At 34.4% G+C, this 19,797-nt stretch overlaps 2 protein-coding genes across 2 annotated transcripts; both read left to right on the forward strand.

Moving 5' to 3' along the window:
* Positions 1–2,377: 2,377 nt before the first annotated feature.
* LOC132707390 (uncharacterized) lies at positions 2,378–6,388 on the forward strand. The gene is made up of 3 exons (XM_060679234.1): positions 2,378–2,651; positions 5,918–6,082; positions 6,135–6,388. The coding sequence occupies exons 1-3, from the start codon at positions 2,434–2,436 to the stop codon at positions 6,340–6,342; spliced, it is 591 nt and encodes a 196-aa protein (XP_060535217.1). The 5' UTR covers positions 2,378–2,433; the 3' UTR covers positions 6,343–6,388.
* A 3,239-nt stretch (positions 6,389–9,627) lies between these two features.
* LOC132707284 (type VII secretion system protein EssD-like) lies at positions 9,628–16,274 on the forward strand. The gene is made up of 3 exons (XM_060679075.1): positions 9,628–9,898; positions 15,131–15,295; positions 16,013–16,274. Exons 1-3 carry the CDS (start codon positions 9,687–9,689, stop codon positions 16,221–16,223), a joined length of 588 nt encoding a protein of 195 aa, XP_060535058.1. The 5' UTR covers positions 9,628–9,686; the 3' UTR covers positions 16,224–16,274.
* The last annotated feature ends 3,523 nt before the right edge of the window (positions 16,275–19,797 follow it).

The following is a 19,797-nucleotide window of genomic DNA, read 5'->3' on the forward strand; positions in this document are numbered from 1 at the left end:
GAGGATATATTCGACCTGGAATTTGCATATCGCGAAGAATAAGATAAGGTTACTCACTTAATCGTAAATAATCAGAAAATTGTTACGGGTTAAATGTTTACCCACTCTAAAAGATTAACTATTGAGATATTCCTTATATTACATGAAATATTCACTTCTTTTTGAATTTATTGAATATTGAATTTTTGTCTTGGTTACATTTGCAGTTTACGGTTACATCTGCGTCTCCGTTTCTTCTCCTTTGTCTAAAACTAAACGCTTTTTTTCTCCCTCACCTAGACTGTTTGCTGTTTCTCTACTTCTACTTCTTCCACATTCCTTAATTTTTTTTTTGTATGTTTTATTAAATTCTACCCATGAAAAGTTCTTTTCTCGTTCATATAGTATATACTGCTAGTCAGAAAGGAGGGCAAATATTGGACAAGTTAAAATAAACCGCAAAGTATTATGAATGGGTACATGGCATACCTAACAATAGTAATAGCTTTTTGTAAGATCTTTCTGAAAAAGTAGTAACATATATATGGTGTCCCATTTAAAAGATTTTTAAATTGAATATAATCCAAATACTTTCCTTTATATTAAACATTCATGTTTTTAACTTTTTTCATGTGTGAAAACAAGTATTGATTAGAAAAATTTAGATATTAGTAAACCGACCAGGTGTAGGTATGTTTTATTATTAATTAAGAAAGTCGAAGAGTTTGAAAAATAATTCAAAACAAAATTTTCGTCACGCTTTATTGAGCCATCCTGTATACTTTCCGGTAATTTTAAATCTTGCATCCTAATAATCTTTACAGCGTTTGTATTTGCCATTTTCCATAACTTTTAAAGGCGAATGGGACAACGAACTTTGTTGTATTGTTGACTCACCCTATATACCGAGTGACACAAGAAAGTGGGAACACTCTATAACTTTTAAACTGCTTGAGATAGCGATCTCAAATTTGGATGAGTTAATGTAGGCTGAATGTCCAATTTTTGACAATATGTAGTCATATTGTTGCACTTCCGGTTTGAGCGGAAACGACAGTAACTTCCGAATTTTTAGTAACACGATCTATTTTCTTTTGCATTTTTAGATTCAGGGTAGGACGCTTTTTCTCTTTTGTCTTTTGGTTTTTTAAATTTGTATTTAATTTACGTAAATACTATTTACGGGGTCACGTGATCACGGGAAACATTGTAAATGAAAGTTTCCTTTACTAAGCCTAGTTTTTTCAAATAGCACCCTAGTGGGAATAAAAACTTTTTAAAAACTGTACTTTTCTTGCACTTTGACACCAAAATTTTCAAAATCCGGTAAAAAATAAGCTCACAGGAAGGAAAAAACCAGATAAGTAAATACAGTTTAAAAATAAGTTTCTTGAATTTTATTTCTTTTTAAATACTAATCTGTTTTTTCTTCCCCTTGCATGAGTTTGTCGAGAGTTTTTTTTACATTTTTAATCCATACCGACTTGTCAATTAATGATGAATAGAAGCAAAGCCACATAAGTAATATTTTGTTTTTATAAGAATGTATTTTCCTTCTTGTGAGCTTATTTTTTAACACATTTTGAAAATTTTTGGTGTCAAAACGTTGCAAAAAAAGGTACCTGTTTTAAAAAGTTTTTATTCCCGCTAGGGTGCTATTTTGAAAAATCTAGATTAATTAATATAGTATAGCAGTAATATAATAATTAATAAAGATTAATTTACAATTTTTCCATGTAAATAGTACTTATGACGGTCACAGCCTCCTAGACACACAATAAATATTTAAAAAAACAAAAAAAAATGAGAATAACCGTTCTATCCTACATAGAATGATCTCCTGAATCCAAAAATGCAAAAGACGTAGGTTGTGCCATGGACTACATATTGTTAAAAAAATTGGACATTCAGCCTATGTCAGCCATTCCAAATTTCAAATCGTTATCTCAAGTTGTTTAAAAGTTATGGTGTTACCACTTTCTTGTGTCACCCGGTATACAAAATTTTTACAGTAACCCTAGGTTAGAAGGTTTCTTCTCTATTTTTTTCCTTTTTCCAAAGGCATCAAATCGGATGATTTAGGTGGTCAGTTCCGGCCTCCCTTGACTCAACCCTAATAAACGACTATAATTTTCGCTAATTCCGATTTACTAATGAAGTTGTACTGTAAATAGTAGATATTTTTTTTATTTGACTAATACATCAAAAATTAATTTGACACGCACAAGAATACCAATCCCATGTGTTGCAATATATGCGTAAAATTAAAAAACTTGCGAAAATGGTTTCCGCTGGTCTGCACACAAAGATAAATTTCCCGCCTGGATACGCGGAAATACCAACAAATAATATTTCCCTGTTGTTAAAATAATGTTTATCGCGCAAGAAAAACCCATTCGCAATTACAATCTTATTTAAATCGGTCCGTCATTGGGCGAGTCGACACTCGACAAAATGGCAAAAGCCCTAGTGTTATGCGCAGCAGTTTTTTTTGTATTTTGGTGTCATTTTGCTTGCGCGGCCCAACGCACCTACCAATTAAATGGCCGCAATCGTGCGACCGTTAACACCGGCTTCCGTCGATGTTGCAACGGGCGCGTCACTGAAGTTACGGAGTCTGTAGCGGCAACGCTGTACGACAAGAATCGCAGGAGGACCAATTTCGGATCCAGGTTCGTTAATATCCCGAACGGGCTGGAATTTTATTTTTTATCTATTTGAGAGAGTCGTTTGGGATCATAAATAGACCCCTTATTAGAACTATCGAGATCAGTGGCGTGCAAGTTTCATAAGCAATATTTTTTTCAATAAAACTTCCGTCTCCTGATTTTTCTTTATACTTCTTCTTTTTCTTCTTCTTTGTCGACTAATTAGTTCCAATAACTTTTCTACGCGCAAAGTAGATTGAACGTCAATATTTTAATGACTTATTAATCACATTTTTTTGAAAATATTTTCCCAAGTATATTTAAATAAGATTTGGCTGCATTATCTTCAGGGATTGGTAATACAGCAGAGTGTCCTTTAATTTTCTAGTTGTTGATTTTTAGTGACTTTGCCTGTAAAATACAAAAGTGGTTCAAAAAAAACAGCAAGCTGTTATATACAGGGTGTTGCAGAAAACACCCACAGATGAAAGTTATATATTTTTCATGAAACAACAAGGAGTAAAAGCAACATTCAAAAATAAAATAATATTCCAGAATTTATAATTTATATCTTAGCAGGCTGTGAAGTAGGTCGTCAACAAAAAAACAAAATGTTTGTTTATAATTGACGCTGACGGTTACAGGTTTGGCAAAACTATGCTTTTTTCGTCACATACAAAATGCCCGTTCTCAAATTCTAAATTTTGAACTCAAACGGATCTACGTGCGATTGCAGGTTTCAGACAAAAAAAACTGTCATCAAATCTATAAGAATTTTTGCTTTTTTGAGAGTGGCTTAAATCTTCCGCTACGACGTATTTTTTTGATCAATAAACTCTTCTTTCAAGCTTTCCGATATTTTTCTTATAGAAAATTGCAATTTTCTTCGATAGTCTTAAGATCACTATCTTCATCTCTTTCCAATGTTCCCTTCCTTCTGGATAGGCTGAAGTTTTTCATAGATTTAATAGATTTTGCTCTCTTATTTGCTTTAAGAAACGTTTTATAATAAGAACGCAAATTTCGCTAAATCTCGTAACTGGTAACTGTCGCTGTCAGTTACAAACAAACACAGCTACCTAAGATATAAATTATAAATTCTAGATTATCATTAATTTTTTTTATATTTTTGCAACCAGCAGTTGTAGAAACCACTTTATAGAATCTCTTCCATTCCTGAACATTCTAAATATCTTTAGGTTTTCGTCTTTCCTGGTTCGTCAAAAATGTCGTAAACCCTTTTCATTCGAATGGCGCATATAAACTTGCGTGCATAGAAAATCGACCCGTTGTGAACTTTTCACTTCAAGTGCATCACTTGAATTTCATTTTTGTTTTAGAAACTACTGATCAGATTTAAAGAAATGCTGTTTGAAATAACAAAAAAATGACCGTTCACTGTTTGGAGCAGTTCACTATACAAATGTTCAAAAAATTGATCGCTCGTATTTAATTTTTGATTTTTTCTGCTCATTCGAGTAGAAAAGGGATCGCGTAACTAAAAAATCAACAACATAGAAAAGTGGTCCAAATTTTTCCGTTCTTGTCTAAAACCTCACGAATATCTACAGTCCAAAAACCATGACGATAATATCGAAAATCTTCTACCGGCGATAACGAATATCAAAATAGAACAATTAATGCGAACTTTAACAATAATTGCCATTGAATTGTTTTTTCGATACAAACACTTCAACCGACGGAAAATAAACGTGTCTATTTTCGTTTTTCAGTTTTGCCCTACCTCTTTAGGGAAAGTTGTTGGGGGTTACTGAACATTTTCAGAAATGAACGTCAGTAACTTGCGATATCACTATAAATACATATAGATTAATAATTTACAGTTAAAAATGTCAATTTTTGAAATCTATGTGTGCTTTGGAAAACAAAATAGAAAAAATTATGATTATGATTGTCTTTTTTTGTTCATTGGTTATGTAGGCTATGAACAAATGAAATGGCTATTATTCAACCTTTACTCAGATGTGATTTTCAAAGAGGCTCTACAAGATAAAGACCATTGGGTGAAGATCAACGGCGAACTGATTAATACTATCGGGTATCCCGACGACACGGTCATCTTATGTGATACTATCCAAGGCCTTCATGAGCTGTTGGATTGTGTAAACACGACAGGATGGAACAAAGGTCTAAAAATGAATGTCGCTAAAACAAAATTTATGGTATTCAGTCGCCAGCCACATGCCGATGCATCCCTAAATATAGACCAGCAAAACATTGATAGAGTTACCTATTACAGATATTTTGGATGCTATATCACAGAGCAACTAGATCCAGATAAAGAAATCAAATGCAGAATAGAAACAACTCGCATAACTTTTATGAAAATGAAACCATTTGAACTTTTTGCTTCGTATTTTCACCTAATTCACAGGTACACTTCTATCTCTTCGCTTCACGTAAGCTTTTCCGGAATGCCTCTTTTTCTGCGTTTTCTTCTTTTAGTCTCGGTCTCCATATTCGTCATTATTCTCTATCTCTCTATTTCATTGTCGCCAAGAATCTCGGAAGCATCTGAAACAAAATTTCACAGGAGTTTATTCTCGTAATTTTACCACTTCAAATAAACATAAATAAGAAAAAAGGGTTTTATGTATTGCCACGAGCTCGCCGCCCTTGTCGGAATCAGTTGAATTGTCCTCATGTATATTTTGATCCACTAGCGTTTTAATCATATACTATATTATACTCACTAAATAGTTATATTTTTAGCATCGATATAACGCAAACAAACACAAAATGACTTTCACCGATTGACATCTGACATCTTTTGTTTCAATAAGTGTCGCCGTCTATTGCAGATAAGGTCAAGCAGGGACTTTGTCCAATAAAAATATGAATTATAAGGTATTATTTACCGGACTTTATTCTGCTCCCTTCTGTGAAATATTCCGTGCGGTAACGGTTTGGGAGCAATCGGATGTTTTCCGTGTTAACAGTTGAATGAATGAAAATGCAAATGAAAAACAGAAAAAGCCTTGTTTCTCGGTAAAACTTTGCGTCGTAAATTTTATGATAAATGCCCCCAAGTATTATCGCATTGCATTATTGTAAACACAGTATCTAAAAAAATGTTCAACACCAGATAAGCAAAGTCGTAGGCCATTAGTTTTCAACGCTACCAACAGAGGTGCATAAAAATCCAACAAAAAAAAAATTGACTGGAGCAAAATGTTTTTTAGAAGACCTTCTTTTTCAATTTACTTTCGAAAATTGAACATCAGTAGTAAACATCAGTAGTAATTTACATATTTCTTTTACGACATTAGTAGATTCACGAGGCGCATGTCAGAACTGGACAAACAGCCTGGAGATCAAAAGGGTCATATCTTAGCGTCCTTTGCCGGTGGACCTGCGGAAATTTGGAATCTGGCCCCTCAAGCCGATAACGTCAACAAAAGACTGCTCAACAGAAATAGTATCCTTGCTGGATGGTAAACAAAGTCCTACGTAAACCTCAACTCGGTACTATTTTCATGACTTTAGGTATGAATGCGAGAACTGGATCAAAAGGGAACTAGAGAGAGGAAGAAATCTGCCGGTGCGAGCTACCATGAGGCTGAGCTATGGCGCCAATTGCAGACCCACCCATTGGTCGATAGAAGCGAGGAATTCCAATCCGAATGATCCAGGATGCAGGGCCGTGAATATTAGAAACGGCTTCGGCGGCTCGTTTACCTGCAGGAAGCATTAAAATTATTCTACGAACTTTATTGCTAGTCACAATAAAACTATTTATTTCCTGGTATCGTTTTGGTTATTTCCTCAGTGCCCCACATCTGGAATGACAATCCCTTTAGTTCTTCCAATTGGGTTTTTAAAATTTTTATCATGTTACGGCCCAGTTATTTAAAAATGAATCATAATAATTGCTCCAAAATTGTCCGAGCTTTAATTTCTTTGCGAATGGCCAGAGGTAGATTGTGACAAATAAAGATGGTGTTCCTTCATTATACTTCCGAAAGAGTTGCTTGATTTTGCAAAAAAAAACAATAACCGAATAGAAAATATTGAAAATTGTTCTAGAAATTTGGACAAATATTTATTTCAAAAAAATATCTTAAAATTAATTATTTACGAATTGTATAAATGACAATTTTCAAACCTTTTTATCGATTTTTTTTTTCGAAAACGACTAATTCAAAAAATTTGATTTCATTTTAATTACTTCACAAAAATGGATAATTTTAGAAATCACTATTATGAAACTACCAACTCAGCAAAAAAAAAAACAAGATTGATTTTGTGTGGTAGATGAAAGAATTGCTTTTCTATCGTGTTCTTGCGGACCACTATGGAACTTTCGGAAAATGGATGTAATTTAATTGTGCATGCACCCTGTATAAAATGTCCTTCACATCTCGTCGAACTTCGACTGGTTTTAAGCAAATAGTAACAAAGGAAACACGAGTTACCGTAAGTTCAGCTACACTAATCGATCAGAAATAATAAATGACTTCAACGTAGAGGAAGTCCCGAGAAACTTTCCTGTCATCAGTGACCACGAAACTATTGGAGTTCAAGTGGAAGTTCGAAGCCAGACACTAGTAAGTGAGGATGTTTATGTCAGAAATCTGAGTTCTCAGAATATTAATCAAATACGGGAAGCACTTATTGGTCAAAATTGGAATTACACATCCACGGATGTTAACAAAATATATGTGGAGTTTATAGGAATTGTACAAGGAGCGCTTGATAGGTTATCTCCGCTCCGCAAGGCCCAATCAAGAAAATATCCATGGTTTTCATGTGCGGCAGGACAGGCGCAACAAGTTTACAAAAAGTTTAAATACGCCAAAAGTGAAGAAGACTGGGAAAAATATAAAAGAAAAAGAAATAACGTTATTTCAGTTATCAGAAAGGAAAAACAAAGATACTATAACCAAAAAATTGATGATTGCAAGGGAAATGAAAAGAAAATGTGGCAGACATTAAAAGGACTTGTTGGAAATAAAAATAAAAAAGCAGATTTTACCAATATTGATTTTGGACATTACAGTGACAAAGAAGAAGAAAACATGAATAACTTTTATGCCGATAGCTTAAATGAAATAGCAGAGAGTATAGAAAAGAAGCAAGGGCACTCTGTGTGTGACATGGTCAGCTGCAGCTTGTCTTGCTTTAAAAAAATAACGATATCGTAGCTTGAAAAAACTGTAAATAACCTAAAAAATAGAAGTACAAGTGACTGTTCTAGATATTAAGCTCGTCAAGGATTTATTTTGTGTAATAGGGTTATCCGTTGTTATATTTGGTGAATGCGTCTTTAAGTGTTAAAACCAAAAACACCTGGTGATTTTCGACCAATTAACTTGCTGCCAGTAGTGGATAAAATCCTGGAAACGATAGTGGGCAGTCGAAAGACTACCTGGAGCGGAACTGCCTACTTTACAGTGGACAGTCTGGTTTAAGGAGCAAACACTCGTGCGAATCTGCCTTGCAATATATGTGTGCAGTGTGGCGGAAAGACATGAATGAATCAAAACTAATTCTGAGTGTTTTCGTAGATTTTAAACGTGCATTTGAGACTATTGACAGGGACATTCTAATTACAAAATTAGGGTTATATGGTATTAAAGACTCTGCACTAGAAAGGATAAAGAACTTTTTATCTGATAGATCTCACCAGACTAATATAAAATAAATAAATAAAAGCGTGTTGGGCCCGCTTTTATTTATTGTTTATACAAATGATATGTATCAGCTTTTAAAAAAACTCCTTTGTTAACTTATTTGCTGATGACACGCTTATTTCGGTCTCAGGAAACGCTTGCAAAGAAATAGCTACCAAACTGAACACCGAAATGCAGTATTTCTACGAATGGCTGTGTCAAAATAAACTGAAATTAAATAGCTCCAAAACCAAGTGCTTGGTTATCGGTTCTAAGGTTAACTGTCAAAAATTTTATAAGTCGGGGTATTCTGTGGATATACAGGGTAATAAAATTGAGTTTGTTTCGGAAATTAAATATTTAGGGGTGATTTGGATCCACAATTATGCTTTAGTAATCATGTTGAATATCTGCAAAAAAAATGGTAAGAAAATAGGGTTTTTTAACCGTGTATCGCGCTTTTTATCGCAGTGGACTAGGATGTTAGTGTATAATAGTATAATTTTGCCTCATTTTTCATATGTTTGTTCAGTGCTTATATCTTGTACAAAAGAAGATTTAAATAAGTTACAGTTACAACAATATAGGGTTATGAGAATCATCCTGGACTGCGATTGATATACTCCTATAAAGAGTATGTTAGACCAGCTAAATTGGCTAAATGTCGGGCAGTTCATTAGAAGAGCAAGTTTAATGTTGGTTTATGGAATTGCGCACGATCACCAACCAGGCTATCTTAAATTATGGTTGGAAAAAAGGTCAAACTTTTATCAATATACTATACGTTCCAATCAGCACTTCAATATTTCTATAGTAAAAACAACAAATTTACAGAAAACTCTATTCTACGATGGTGTTTGTAATTTTAATGAACTGCCGGATAATATTAAGGGCGCGCGTTGCCCAAGAGTGTTCAAGAAGAGACTTACGGGGTATATGCGAAGTTTATAGTTTTGTTTATGCAAATTTTACTTATGTAAATAGCCAAGTGCTAAATAAATAAATAAATAAATGAAAACTTCAAAATTACAGCAAACATCGGTAAATATCAAAATTTGCACAAATAAGAGGTTTGCGATACCGTTCAAATAAAATTATACCATCTTTAACGGTTTTTCATTTATCGCCAATAATTTAGCCACAAAAACGGAAATTTTTAGGATGTTTTTGATTTTTTGCGCATAAACGACACACCCTGTATATGATACAAGATAAAGCAACCCTGAAGCGCACTAATGAAGTTTTGCGCCTATTATATTCAATATTTAGACCAAAGGCGGTTTTACCGGCAATTACGATAAATATTCCCCGTCCTATCTAAAGAAAAATAAATACGTATAAATGATAGCATTAGTATATAAGCGTAGGTCGCCGCTGGTAAGCGATAAAACTATATCTTACGTTGCGTACAGAAATACCCAAAGCAATGACGAAAGCAGAGGTCTTGGTCGCGATTTTCCTTGTCTATTGGAGGAATGCCGATGGGGCCGTGACGACTTATCAATTGAACGGTCGGAATACGGCTACAGTGACAACTGGAAGTCACACTTGCTGCAATCGTCAGTCCACGGATGTCACCCTTTCCGTACAAGCGACGTTGTTCGACAAGAGCAACACCAGAACCGACTTTAAGTCCAGGTAAGAAAAACCAGGGTTTGCGGAAAACAAGTTTTACTGTTAGCAAAACAATTGAAAAGTGTATAAACATAAGCTCTCAATATATCTTAAGAAAATTAATTATTGTAGATTTACAGATTATAATTTTGGGAAATTTGATAACGGTCAGAGAATGATGGGCGTGATATTGGTGTAAGGGGGGTAGCAAATAACCTATTTAGATCTTACTTGAGTCAGAGAACACAGAGTGTGAAAATAGCTGACACGTTGAGTGATAGGTTACGGGTGGGATTTGGTGTGCCGCAGGGCACGGTGTTTGGCCCGCCAATAATGAGAAAAATGTGTTTTGTTTTGCTGACGATGCAGCAGTGATTGTTTATTATTTATTTATTTATTTAGCACTTCGCTATTTACATAAGCAAGTAAAATTTGCATAAACAAAACTATAAACTTCGCAAATACCCGTAAGTCTCTTCTTGAACGCTCTTGGGCAAAGCGCGCCCTTAATATTATCCGGCAGTTCATTAAAATTACAAACACTATCGTAGAATAGAGGTTTCTGTAAATTTGTTGTTTTTACCATAGAAACATTGAAGTGCTGATTGGAACGTATATTATATTGATAAAAGTTTGACCTTTTTTCCAACCATAATTTAAGATAGCCTTGTTGGTGATCGTGCGCAATTCCATAAACCAACATTAAACTTGCTCTTCTAATGAACTGCCCGACATTTAGCCAATTTAGCTGCTCTAACATACTCTTTATAGGAGTATATCTATCACAGTTCAGGATGGTTCTCCTAACCCTATTTTGTTGTAACTGTAACTTATTTAAATCTTCTTTTGTACAAGATATAAGCAATGAACAAATATACGAAAAATGAGGCTATTATACACTAATATCCTAGTCCACTGCGATAAAAACCGCGATACACGGTTAAAAAACCCTATTTTCTTACCAATTTTTTTGCATAGATATTCAACATGATTACTAAAGCATAATTGTGGATCCAAGATGACCCCTAAATATTTAATTTCGGAAAAAAATTCAATTTTATTACCCTGTATATCCACAGAATACCCCGACTTATAAAATTTTTGACAGTTAACCTTAGAACCGATAACCATGCACTTGGTTTTGGAGCCATTTAATTTCAGGTTATTTTCACACAGCCATTCGTAGAAATACTGCATTTCCATGTTCAGTTTGGTAGCTATTTCTTTGCAATCGTTTCCAGAGACTGAAATAAGCGTGTCATCAGCAAATAAGTTAACAAAGGAGTTTTTTAAAACCTGATGCATATCATTTATATAAATAATAAATAAAAGCGGGGCCAACACGCTTCCCTGCGGCACCCCCCATCTGCTATCCCTATGACTACAAACATTATTATTAATTTTAGTCGGGTGAGATCTATCAGATAAAAAGTTCTTTATCCATTTTAGTCTTTAATGCCTTTAAAACCTAAATTTGTAATAAGAATGTCCCTGTCAATAGTCTAAAATGCACGTTTGAAATCTACAAAAACACTCAGAATTAGTTTAGATTCATTCATGTCTTTCCGCCACACTGCACACATATATTGCAACGCAGATTCGCACGAGTGTTTGCTCCGGAAACCAGGTGTTTTCGGTTTTGACACTTCAGCTATGGGCACTATGATGCTTGTTTTTAGTTTATCAGGGATTTTTCCGGCACTTAAAGACGCATTCATCAAATATAACAACGGATAACCTATTACACAAAATAAATTCTTGACCACTTGTACTTCTATTTTTTAGGTTATTTACAGTTTTTTCAAGCTACGATATCGTTATTTTTTTAAAGCAAGACAAGCTACAGCTGACCATGTCACACACAGAGTGCCATTGCTTTTTTTTTTCTATACTCTCTGCTATTTCATTTGCGTCATTGTGTCGGGTAAATCTCGAGAGGATACCGTTAGAATGGCGGAACTAGCCTTGTATTACATATTTTATTGTCCTTAAATAAAAAAAACACATATTTTCTTCGTTGAATCGAGAAAATCTCTAACTACCAATTTTCAGAAACTAAGGCTTTATGAATCCTATTGTGAGAAGGACGTAAACTGTACGTTCTTGAAAGAACAACTTTTACAAAATATCTGGGCATATTAATTATGTAACTAACAAAATCAGAAAACTAAATTATATATTTTTCACTAATAGAGTCTATAATGAACTATGGATTAGTGGTGGGTTAATGCCTATGGAACGCAGGTGCTGGGGTTGCAAGTCGCTTAAACATGGGTTACAAATCTGCTTACTTTTAAACAACAAGTCTTTATCAAATCAGTGGTAAGACTTATGTTAAAAACCAACTAATATAAAATTAAAATAAATAATAGTATTAACAGAAGGTGTCCGTACCCGAAACGTATATGGAGGGGTGTTCAAAAAGAAAGGTGAGTTTTAAGTTTTATCAAAACGCATTTATTTATTCATCAAAATTAATGTTGTCCCCTGAGATGTAATGCCTCAGATATAAGCACTTATGGTAAGCACTTTCTGGTATAGCCTTGAGTTCTTCCAGGGATTTGTCTTTATCTCCTCAATCGTTCCAAATCTCTTTCCTTTCATGGGTTTCTGGAGTTTTGGGAGAAGGAAAAAGTCACAGGGGACTATATACGATGAATATGGTGGCTGAGGCATGATTGTGCTTTTGTTTTTGACCAAAAAGTTGTTGTTGCTTCTTGCAAACGGCGCTTCCAAGGTAATACTCTTTGTTGACCGTACGACCTTGTGGTAAGAACTCTTGATGTACTACGTCACGATAATCAAAGAAAACGGTAAGCGTTTGACCGAACTGGGTTCTTCCATTGGGACAACTGGGCTTTGGTTTCGACGTCATAACCATATACCCATGATTCGTTACCATTATGACCTTTTTGAGCACATAGTTTAACAATTCTTGTACGATACTCCTTCTATGATCCTTTTGCTTAAAATTAAGCAGTTTCTATTAGTGATTCGACGATTTTTCGACACAATTTGTTTCACTTCTTCGAGTGGTTGGTTGAGGTGCTGGGGTGCTATAGGTGTCGTCTCGCCCATAGTGGATCAGCTAGCACCACTGATGAACATTTTCTTTGCTCAAAGTAGATTCACCAAATGCCGTTATCAAAATGTCAAGTGTTTTGCATAACTGTATTCTATTTTTTACACAAAATTTTGTGCAAAATTTTGTTGCGAAATCTGCGTTTATATAATAACAGAAATAATTACATTATGCAGTTTATTTACATAATCTTATTTAAAAAAACTAGGAATACACAAATGTTTTGCAGTGGATACTGCTATTTGAATAAGTAGTTACTAGGAGTGGTTGGTTTGAACCCAAGTTTGTCGTGACATGTACTTAAATGACATCTTGATGGCAGGTGATCCATCTGTCTTATTTATTTATTATTGCGTTTATATTTTGAGAAGATTGAGGTGTTTTTTTCATATTACACAAAGCGTCCAATCCTTATTGTTTCAAGTTTAAAATGAGCCAATATTGTTCCAAGCATCTTAATATAAGGTTGTTCGGAAAGTCATTTCGTTTTTTCCCGTCAGAGGACTTAATTACGTTTTTTCGAAACCAACTTCACACTTAAGCCGCATAACCATTATATGTCTTGAGAGCTGATATTGCAAGGCTTGTGTGTGAAAAAGTTCTATTAATTCTACGCAGTAGTTTTTGGTTGGTGCCCTTTTAAATATGGAGAGCAATAAGCAGCATTTTCGTCATATTTTACTTTTTTACTTCAGAAAAGGTAAAAATGCTGTCCAAGCGAGAAAAAAATTGACGGATGTGTATGGAGAAGGCGTGTTAACAGTACGCCAGTGCCAGAACTGGTTTGCAAAATTTCGATCCGGCAATTTTGATGTCGAAGATGCACCACGGTCTGGAAGGCCGGTCGAAGCTGACAAAGATGCGATAAAGGCATTAGTTGATGCAAATCGGCGAATAACCACACGAGAGATCGGTGAGAGATTAAGTTTGTCGAATTCGACTGTTCATGGCCATTTGAAAGGCATGGGCTTAACCTCGAAGCTCGATGTGTGGGTGCCCCATGTCTTTACGGAGCGAAATTTGTGTCGTCGCGTTGACGTGTGTGATTCGCTCCTCAAACGTCAAGAAAATGATCCATTTTTGAAGCGGATTATTACTGGGGACGAAAAATGGGTTGTATACAACAATGTTAAACGCAAGAGGTCATGGAGCCGAAAAGATGAACCGGCTCAAAGCGTGTCAAAAGCCAACATTCACCAAAAAAAGGTGATGCTCTCCGTTTGGTGGGATGTCAAAAGAATCGTTTTTTTTGAGCTTTAGCCGGACAATACAACGATTAATTCAGAAGTTTATTGTCATCAACTGGACAAATTGAATGATTCACTTAAAGAGAAGAGGCCCGAATTAATCAACAGGAAGGGTGTAGTGTTCCACCAGGATAATGCGAGACCTCACACAAGTTTGGTCACTCGCCAAAAACTTTTACAGCTTGAATGGGACGTACTGCAACATCCACCATATTCTCCAGATCTGGCGGCTTCCGACTACTATTTGTTCCGGTCCCTGCAAAATTTTTTGAATGGCAAAACCTTTACCTCAAATGAAGATGTCAAAAACCACCTGAACCAGTTTTTTGCCAGCAAGGACCAAAACTTTTATGAGAGGGGAATTATGTTACTGCCAGAAAGATGGCAAAAGGTGTTGGACCAGAATGGCCAATATATAATTTAATAAAATATTTATTCATTATACGAAAACTGTCTTTCATGTTCCCCAAAAAAAGCGAAATGACTTTCCGAACAACCCAATACATTCTCAACATATATTGGGATAAATTTAGAATCCGATTGAATGTAAGCCTCCCTTAGAGACTAATCGCAATTTAGAAAATTAAAGCTTAGTATACTTAAATCTATATAAACATGAATATCAAATTAAAACCTCCAAGATTCTAGGAATTTGTATGTGCAATTAAAAATTGTTAATAATGTAATGTAATTTCTGATTGATAATATTTATAATCAAATAAACAACAATAAAAATATTATTATTATTGTTATTAATTTTTTGAAAGGCGGAAGAAAAAATTTTTGCTTTGGTGATTTGAAAAATTATTTAACATTACAACTCACAGAGTACACAATAACTATTCGGATACTATTCTTATATAACCATTATTATTATATTTATTAATTAATGTTACAATTTTAATTACAAATTTAAATTTAAAACAGCCGATTCGACACCCGAATGACACAGCTGGACAAACGACCTGGTGATGAGAAGGGGCATATTCTAGCGTCCGTTTTTGGTGGACCGGCGGAAATTTGGAATCTGGCGCCTCAAGCCGACAACGTCAACAAGAGGTTACTAAAGAAAAACAGTATTTTGGTTGGCTGGTAAGTTCGTCCCCGTCCGTTTCGGCCACGAGGGTTTTCTATGTGCACCCATAATATATTCCGTTTTCCCTGTATTTTACTCAGCCAAACTCTTTTAACCGGTACAGTGTTGCCCAATCTCTGTAAATGGCCCCACCAGCAAAGTTGTTTCTCTTCTATGAATTCTCCTATAGATTCCACCTTTAACTCTTCTCTTATATGTGCATTTCTAATTTTGTCCCTTCTACTTATTCCTTTCACTCTCCTCGAGTATTTCATCTCTGCTCCTCCAATTTTGCTCTTGTCCCTATCCGAGATTCGGAGCCAAATGGAGGGATTATTCTGTAAATTGTTTTGTATACTTTCATTTTCATTTTCATTTTAGTTTCTTTTTATTTATGAGCCCCTTATTTGCCTATTCTATTCTATTATTTAATTCTGTATCATGTCCTCCTGTTTCTTCGAATTCCCAAGTACTGCAAGCCACTAACTTGTTCTATTAGTGTCCCATGTATTCTCACCTTTAATTTGTCTATTAGCCCCCTGTCTCCTTCTTGTGTTATAACTGCCTTTGATTTCGTGTTCTTGCTTATTATGCAATTTTTTGTTTCGTTGTATAAACATTTCATAATTCTTATTTGCCGTCAACGTTTCTGACTTGTAGGCTTTTCCACATTTTTATTCGCGGTACTTTATCAATATCTTGCGGATTTTCTCGAATTTACTTGTTTCATTCAGGTACGAATGCGAAAAATGGATCCAAGGTAACCTAGAAAATGGAGCGCATTTACCTGTCCGGGCGATCATGAGGCTCACCTACGAGAATAACAACTGCAGGCCCACTTACTGGTCCATCGAGGCGAGAAACTCCGATCCTCGCGATCCCGGCTGCAAAGCGGACAACATCATCAACGGTTACGGCGGACCTTTCGCCTGCAGGAAGGCTTAGTTGTTTAACAAGCACTAAGTTTAAATAAAGTTTTTATTACGTAATTAAGAACTGCCGTTTCAATTTAAATCCCAGATATCATAGGAACGGAAAAGGTGCAGATAGCAGGAACCAACATTTATGAAATGTTCAGGTTCTAACCAAACCAAAGGTCCAGCAGCAATCGCAACAGTATGCTTTTAGAAAGAGGAAGTCATCGAAAGTGTGGAATATATTGATCATGCACGAATTCTTTTGGTCGGCGATATTAATATTACACAAATTAAATTAGAACAAAAAAAAAAACAAATAACTACGTTCTAGTTTCGCTTGATGTCGTATCATTATATACCAACATACCTTTCGAGCTTATCACACAAGTAATTAAAACAAAATGGGATAATATTAAATTACACACAGATATTCCTCTCAATGAATTTTCAATGGATTTAGATTTTACACTAAAATCCACATTTTTTCAATACAAAAAATATGTTCTATAAACAAGTCGAAGGTTGTGCGATGGGTATGTCAATTTCAAGCATAGTAGCACAACTTGTTATGGAGTATCTAGAAGAAAATGTTATTAAAAACATTCAATTCAATTTACCTTTTTTTTATCGATATGTTGACGACATCATAACTGCAGTTCCAAAAAGAAAAACAGACTTATTGCTAAACTCCTTCAATAATTTCGACAAAAAATTGCAATTCACAATTGAAATTGAAAACAAAAATACTATTAACTTTATAGACTTATCCCTACATCATATACAAAATGAAATAAGAACAAGTCATTCCCTAGCCCAAAAAAAATCCGTCATAATAGGTCTCGCAGACAGAGCAATAATGTTATCCGATCCAGACTATAGACCAGACGCAATTGAAAAAGCAAAACACACACTTGTAGAAAATAATTATCCCATAAACTTACTTAATAATGTGTTTAATAAACGTACCAACAAATTTTATAATAACGTAAACAAAAATCAACATCAAAGTCCTCAAAGAAAATATATATCGCTGCCATATATACCTGGATTATCAGAAAAACTCCAAACCATTTTCAAGGAACATAAAATTCAAATAGGACACAAAAGTTATAATTTACAAAAAACATATCTCTTCACTAAACTCAAAGCAAAAATTCCAGTTGAAAAAAGAAGCAATATAGTATATGAAATTCCATGCTCTAATTGCGACAGTGTATATATAGGATAAACAAGCCAATATTTAAAAAATAGAATCAACGGACATAAGTATGACAAAAAAAACAGCTCTTCATACCCATTGCGAAAACGCCAAACACACATTTAATTTTCAAAAAGTTAAAGTCCTACTAACAGAACCTAACACCAAAAAAAAAAAACTTTATGAAAGTATAGAAATCCAAAAAAACAAAAATTCAATTAATTACAAAACCGATTCTAAAAACCTTAACAAAATATATCATTCAATTTTAAACTAACAAAATTAAATTATCCAATATAATAAAAAACATCCGTACCTGTTTTGCATGCCATTCCAATCCGTATATAATATGCGCTGACAAATTTTTTATATTTTTAATATATTAACACAACGTCAAATGTCATTAATTGTTATATATGTCACCTATACAAAATAAGAATGTTTTGAAAAAGATCGAAATTACGATCGAAACGTTAATAAATATTTAGAAGAATCCCATTAATTGTTTTAGAGAGACCCAATACCCAAGAGAAATTGAAGAAAAAATAAATAAATAAATAAATAAATATATATATATATATATATATTTACAGTAGCATCAAGATCTACCACTGACTTGGCTATTGTCAGTTTTATGATATTAGTAATCAAACTCCAACCACCACCGGATATATAAAAGCACTTTAATATTGATAGGATACAGTTAAAACAGTTTAACAATATGCTATAAATGCAGCCAGTAAATCCACACTTATTTTTGGTAGATACAACTCGTCTCCAAGTCTAACTGACGGATGTATTCGAATACTCCATCGGTGATCTGTTGAGCTTCCTGGATATTCGATATCAGCGCCTTGTCCGCCATTAGACCAACAGAAATCTTATCATCGAACGTCGTAATACCGACCGAAACTCCTGAAATTTTATTTAAAATAACTACCACTACCACTGGACTACCTTTTTCTTTTAACACCAAAGACCTTTCAACAAAATTTTCATATTAGTTTTGTCACGGTAAGTTTAGTTAAGTTTCCACCATAACATCATCTTAATACTTACAAAGGAATTGGATAGGAGTGGTTCATCAAAACTGAAAATCGGCATGAGTTATCAGAAAGTTTTCCAGTTACGAAGAGAATTAGAGCTGGTTGTTGTCTCCGACCTTGTTCGAAATATATCTTAACAAGACATTGGAGCATGGGAATAGTTGTAAATAATCTGACTACACTACATCGGTGGATAACAACAAATATAAAGACCGAAAACACAGTAGCATAAGACCATTTTTAAGTGTCCTTCTGTACGGATGTGAAACCTGGCAACTCGATGGAAAACATAAAGAAAACTACTTCGACATATTCCATTGAAACGGACTTTTGGAGTCGACTTTCATCAAAAATATGCAAGAAAATGGTATGGCCACGTACAAAGAATGGATGACCAAAAACCTGGGGTAAACAAAAATTGATTTTGATTTATTATAAAACTCAATTATTTTTGGCCTTTTTTGCACAGTTTTTCGGAACATCAGTGATTATTGGTTTGTATATCCAAGACACTATCGCACTGATTGCGAGATCTTGCCGAAACAAAAGCTAACGCTATTTCTGGTCTATTTTTTCGGTTCCAACAGACGATATCTTTTACTTTTCACGGCGAAGATGAAACTTGTAAAACAGTTGGTAACAGTGATCTGTGCTTACAGTATTTCGACAATACAGATAAATTCAACAGACCTTACTATCTCTTGTTCCCTAAAACTTCTCTTTGACGCTAGATTTTTTCACTTTTCATATTTAAAATCACATCGTCAAAGAATACTCTAACATGTCTAACATATTTAGAGGAACCGCCTGGGGTTTTCCTCCATTTGGAACAAAACGTAATCTTTTAGTCCAACTTTAGTGATTACAACAGAGTTCATAGATTTTTCATGACAATAACAAAGTGGATGTATATTTTTATTTATTTTTTATTTATTTAGCACTTGGCTATTTACATAAGCAAGTAAAATTTGCATAAACAAAACTATAAACTTCGCAAATACCCCGTAAGTCTCTTCTTGAACGCTCTTGGGCAAGGCGCGCCCTTAATATTATCCGGCAGTTCATTAAAATTACAAACACCATCGTAGAATAGAGTTTTCTGTAAATTTGTTGTTTTTACCATAGAAACATTGAAGTGCTGATTGGAACGTATATTATATTGATAAAAGTTTGACCTTTTTTCCAATCATAATTTAAGATAGCCTGACTGGTGATCGTGCGCAATTCCATAAACCATCATTAAACTTACTCTTCTAATGAACTGCCCGACATTTAGCCAATTTACCTGGTCTAACATACTCTTCATAGGAGTATATCTATCGCAGTTCAGGATGATTCTCATAACCCTATTTTGTTGT

This window comes from Cylas formicarius, unplaced genomic scaffold, assembly GCF_029955315.1.
Source record: "Cylas formicarius isolate icCylForm1 unplaced genomic scaffold, icCylForm1.1 PGA_scaffold_9__14_contigs__length_23061073, whole genome shotgun sequence".
NCBI classification, from domain to species: Eukaryota; Metazoa; Arthropoda; class Insecta; order Coleoptera; family Brentidae; genus Cylas; species Cylas formicarius.